Source organism: Stegastes partitus, unplaced genomic scaffold, assembly GCF_000690725.1.
Source record: "Stegastes partitus isolate 25-593 unplaced genomic scaffold, Stegastes_partitus-1.0.2 Scaffold572, whole genome shotgun sequence".
Lineage (NCBI taxonomy): Eukaryota > Metazoa > Chordata > Actinopteri > Pomacentridae > Stegastes > Stegastes partitus.
This window is the reverse complement of record NW_007578303.1, coordinates 55,919-61,474: the sequence shown is the minus strand read 5'-3', so window position 1 is coordinate 61,474 and position 5,556 is coordinate 55,919. Positions and strand designations below refer to the sequence as shown.

The 5,556-nt window shown below is 38.6% G+C and overlaps 1 protein-coding gene across 1 annotated transcript in view; it reads right to left on the bottom strand.

The window, feature by feature from the left end:
- Positions 1 to 4,498: 4,498 nt before the first annotated feature.
- The window catches only part of syngr3a (synaptogyrin 3a), a 9,534-nt gene continuing 8,476 nt past the window's right edge, over positions 4,499 to 5,556 (bottom strand). The window contains exon 4 of the mRNA XM_008288717.1: positions 4,499 to 5,051. Within this exon, the coding sequence (XP_008286939.1) occupies positions 4,842 to 5,051 (210 nt within the window). The 3' untranslated portion in view covers positions 4,499 to 4,841. The remainder of the gene's footprint in view (positions 5,052 to 5,556) is intronic.

Here is a 5,556-nt window from a genome sequence, read left to right as displayed (position 1 = left end):
CGGCCTGTATCTGGTTTGTGGGCAAACATTTCTCATTTTTCGGGCGACTACTTCATCTTTATTAAGTTTTGATTGCGAAGTAATCCAAATTCGGCTTATAACTTGGATTTTTCTTGTTCATAAATGGTTGTAATCCATTACTTGTTAATGTCATTCCAAGTCTAGTTTAACATTTTAACACAAGACTGACATAAAACCTTGTCGCCCGTTTACACATCTAGCAGTTATGGTGGAAAAATCTTCATGTTGCAAACGAGTTTCTGGACGCCTAATGAATGTAAGGTCAGTATTTATTCTATTTTTGTGCTGTTGTTCGTCTACAGGAAACTCCAGCTTGCTGCTGAAAATGAGTCTGAGCGAACCAAGACTGTAAATTTGTCGGCCGGACAACTTAAACTGCAAAAACCTCCTTAAAGCCGAGAGAAGCTGCAGATTTAGGCGACTCTCCACATTTGATTTTGTGTTATTACAAGAATATCGGATAGGGCGACTTTTAAAAATAATACAAACCCAGGGACAGAAACAGGCAGTCCAAAACAGGTTTTCTTTTTTATTGGAGTGACGGTCAGACTGCAGTCCAGAGACATTCAGGTAATAGACAGTGACACACATCTCTGTACACAGCGTTTTTACACTGAAGAGGTCAAACACCTTCAGAACAGGAAGAAACAACTCAGAAGAAACATGTTAAAGGGGTAGCACGCTACAAAATTAATGCTTACTTGTTCATTTTTTATTTTTTGGGGTGGGTGGGGGGTGTTCAATTCTTATCATCGATATATTTTGGAGGGGGGAAGATATAATATCCATGCAATGTATCATACTGGAAACCACACAACTGATGGTGCCAGCGTTACTACATATCATAGCCTCTGTATGAACAACAGCATGATGGCGTTAAACTTTAGATTTTTGGCCCCTTTTTAGAATGGTCGAACAAAGTTTTTCCAACAAAGAGTGCATTCCATTTAATAAATAATCATCATTGATATATATTTTATTTTTTTTTATTATTTTCAGTAGTACAGGACAAACCAGACCCTGGACAGCATCACACACAAGTTCCATTTACTTCAATAACATACTGAATTTTACAATCAACCAGTACCACGGTGGTGTACGTGGGCCAGAGCACAAAACACAGAGAATGCTTGTATTATTATTTTTATCTACCACACTGACTTGAAGAAGAGACTGAAGCACTGAGAACAATAATACAACCTGACCTGACAGCACCCCAAACTACCTAACAATACCCCCAATAGGCCCCAATGCCACCATCAATACCCCAATACCTCACCCAACCAGAGTTACCTGCCCTGGAAATAACACTGAAGGACTGCATAGTGCGTTTTCTCATACTGACCATTTTCCAAAGCATGCCATAAACTGATTGAAGAATGAACATAAACCTGAACTTATATTTGTTATTTATGCTTCATTTAATATTAAATCAGAGTTTCATTGTGGTGGGTTGTGATGTTGCATTTGCAAGCAGGGGCAAAATAAATAATACACAAACCTTAATTAAAAGTACCGCCATAATCACGTCGTTTTAGAATGAAGGAAGTGGCTGTGTGAAAAGTAAGAAAAGCACGGCATGTCCTGGAAAATAGAGATTTTTACCGTGCACAACTGGCAACCAATGAGCTAAAAGACAGACAAAACACACTTAGTCCTTTGACTCCAACAAATAGGCCTAATGGTACCCTGCCCATCATATCCCCATGAATCTGTCCCATCCCCTGTAATAATCCAGCACCCAAATAAAATCCTATGACTGAGTTATCCTTCGATTTTTAAACAAATATCTAACAGACAGTCTGGTGAATAAAATGTAAATAAAAAAATACACCATGCAAACAGATTAATTGGTATTCTTGGCTCTGTTTTGTAAGACTACTTTGAAACAATTTAATCCTTTTTTAGCAAAAGGAACAAAGAGAATAAGGGCTTCGTTTCTATTTAACTTAATTTGCAGATTTTTTTTAGAACTACATGTATCATCACCATCAGAAATGACTTGAACACCGTCACTGTTTTTTTTGTTTTTTGTTTTTTTGTAAATTGGTGCGTTTGGATTTAATTTTAGAAAGTTGTCAACACAGAAATGAGATAGATTAAACCCTCTTTAGAACCGGAACACAAGCTGACATCTGTTAACATCCTGTAAGTCCAGTCCCTGACATCTGTGATCAGATTTTTCACTACTGGTTAAAGGTTTTGGTTGCGGAAAAAAAAAAAAAAAACCTGACCTCTGGAACAATTTCACCCTGGAGCTTTGAGATACGCTTGTACACGAGTGATCGCCAGGATCATGGGGACGAAATAACACTGAGGAAAGAAAGGAAGAGCTGTTTTGGGCACTTTTCTTGACAATGAACTGTTATTAGCAGAACACAGCTGCACTGATGGCCGGCAAATCTCTGCAAAACGTCTCGGAGTGAACTTAAGAATTACATAGTATTCGATATATAATGAATTCTACACAACAAATTCATGCATCGTTACTGTGATTACTTCTAAAAACTCTGAGGGCCCCAGTTGTCCTGCAGAGGTAACTGTTTAGAAGAGCAGGCAAGCCATTCTACAGGTCAATTATATCACTATTATATTTGGCTCTGTTCATTAATAACAAAAAAAATTACCTCCTAGCTGTATACTTTTCTTTCTGATATCTCAACAGTGATACTGATAATACATTTATATTGGTGGGGGATTATTAAATGACAGATTTCCTCCTCTGCACTTCAACAGATGCATGTTCAAGAAAATAACTTTTATGCAGCACAAAACTGTAAAATGAACCGCACACACACGCTCACACCTTTCGCAAACAAACGCCTCTCTCGTGCACGCTAACCCACGTGCACTAATCAGAATACCGTAATAAGAACACAGGGCAGTTTGGCAGCTTCTAAAACGTAAATATAAAACAGACCTAATTTCTCCAGAATATCCCCACTCGCCTCATTTTACACACACGACACTCAACACCGGACACTGTCTCAAATAACACACTACATACATTCCCTGGCACTGTGGATGGATCATGAAACGGTGTTTGTATAGTTTTTTTTTTGCATCTTTTTATAGTCATGTGATTGACTTTCCAACAAGGAATTAAAGCCATACTGATAGATTAGTTGGCCGACATTATATTTAGCTTTATTTCACCAGGAAGTCCCACTGAGATTAGAAATCTCTTTTACAAGGGAGACCCGGCCAAGGTGGCAGCTAAAGATGCCTTGGGTAGTTGTGAAATGGTGCCATCCCATAGTTTGTCCAGCAGTGTGGTTGTCGCCTGCATTGTTTGCAACAATCTCAGCACTTTCTGCAGCACATGTAGCAGAGTCATGGCTGAGCAGATGGTGCTAGAGATGCTAACTAGTTTGCATTTCTGGAGGACAGTTAATAAATAACAACCGTACAATTTTGCCTTTTTAATATAACTCTAACATATAAACAATACTGGTAATTACCACCTATAATCAGTATCGGTCCCAAAAACCCAGTATTGGTTCACAAGAAGTAGTAATCACTTCCAGCACAGGAGCCCTTAAGGCCTGCTTAACAATCCATCCCCGCCTGGCACAGAAATATAACCGACTGAAAAGCGATTCACTGCAGATAAAGGATTCCCCAATGAATTTTAAGTGTAAACTGACCTGTATTCGTGAATGAACCAAACATGGATTCATGTGCTCGAGGAATACTTTGCATTGTTTTCCTTTAAAGTAATGGACTCCACTCTGGGCATCAAGGAAGACCACCCCGAAAAAAATGCCTGAAAAGATCAGCTTATTGAACAACGCTAATTATACTGAAATTCTGCGGAAGAGAGGTTCTCTCTGAAGCTGTGCGATCATCTGGTTTAACTTCTGCGCCCCGCAAACGGTGCAAAGAAGTCCAATCAACAATTTTAATCCTTGAAATTTTTTGCCTGAGATTTATTTGTACGATTCAAAGACTAGTATGTAATTTGAGACAGTGCCTAAAATTCACCTAATCTGCTGCTATAACTAGCCTATCTACAGTACAGTATATACCTATAAGAATGTGAGATATTGCACTTGGTCACAAAACATTGTTGTTGTTTTTTTTTTTTGTTTTTTTGTTTTTACAGCATGTGGAAATCTACTAAATTAAGTCACTGTCTGAAACACACAGTACAGTATGGCACTTAAGTTTGGAAACATGCAGAATCAATGCAGATGATCACTTTTAACTGCAGCAGGGAATGAAGGGGAAGAACGACCAGACGGGATTGTAGCTTTAAAAAAAAATTGTAAAAATAAAAAATTCCTCCACTGTGTTTGACATGAAAACGGGGATTTTGTCACCTGAATGAATGAAAAGAATGAGATGAAGGTGCTGTATGAGAGTGCCTCCTGCACTATTTTTAGTAATCAAATGCTGCTTTGTTGTGGAATCACTCACTTGTTGATCCCTTTTTCTGTCAAAATACTGTTTGAATACTGCAAGGTGGCCTCCTCTCTTTTACATTTCCCCCTCTTGTTTTTTTCTTTTTTTTGTTTTATCTGCTCTGATGCGAAGACACTGGGTTTGCCAAAGTACACACAGGTCTAGAAAAGTGCAGATAAAGCTGGAATGTCAAAGAAGAAAATTTTTTAAAAATGTAAAAAAAAAATGAGAACGAGAGGAGGAAAGAAAAGAAGCAGAGGCCGTTGTTGTTTTTTTTTTTCTGTTTTTTTTTTTCAATGATTACTGAAAACTCAGCCCGGATCGACACATAAACAGCTGCACGTGTAACATCACAGAAAGCAATTTCCTCTCATCTGTATCTCCGCCTTCCTCTTCCACCGGCAGGTCTATCTCTCTCAGTAAATGGGAACCTGGTATGTGGGCGCCGCGTTGTTCTCGGTGAACGGTGGGCTCTTGTAGGTGTCTGTGGTCTCAGTGGTGCCTGCTCCTGGTGAGTTGGAGGGGTAAGGCTGGGTGGGGGCGCCGCCGTCCATGTGCTCGGTGGTGAACAGGGTCATGTCTGTACCGAGCAGATACTTCTGGACCGCACGGACCGTTAGACCGGCCTGCAGGGGCGGAGGGGGGACATCATGGAAGAGATTAGAATAAACTAAGCTGTGAGCTGATCTAAGGCTCTTTTCAACCACATATGACTTAGAAAACTACTTTTACAAGCAGGATTTAATAGTTTGTTTCAATTTCTAAGAGATAAACCAGTGAAAAAACAGGAAAAAGTGCTAGCAGCTCATTACATAGGTTTTGTCCCCATAATTAAAAAAAAACCCTGAAATTGTTGGTTATTGCCAACGTGTCCACGGCAAAAACAAAACAGGCTTTATATATTTACTCTACTAAAAGAAAAAGCTTCTATTTATTAGTGCAGCTATTGTGAAAAAAACATGGACATTTTATGTAAATTAATTGTGCATAAACAGTGTAAAAATTGGCATTTTGTTGTTTATTTAATAGTCAATGTAAAATTAAACAAATTAACGTCACTTTAAAAAAAAACAAAAAAACAGGAATTTGCCTGTAATGTAACCTTATTTCAACAGTGTAAAGAACTGCAAA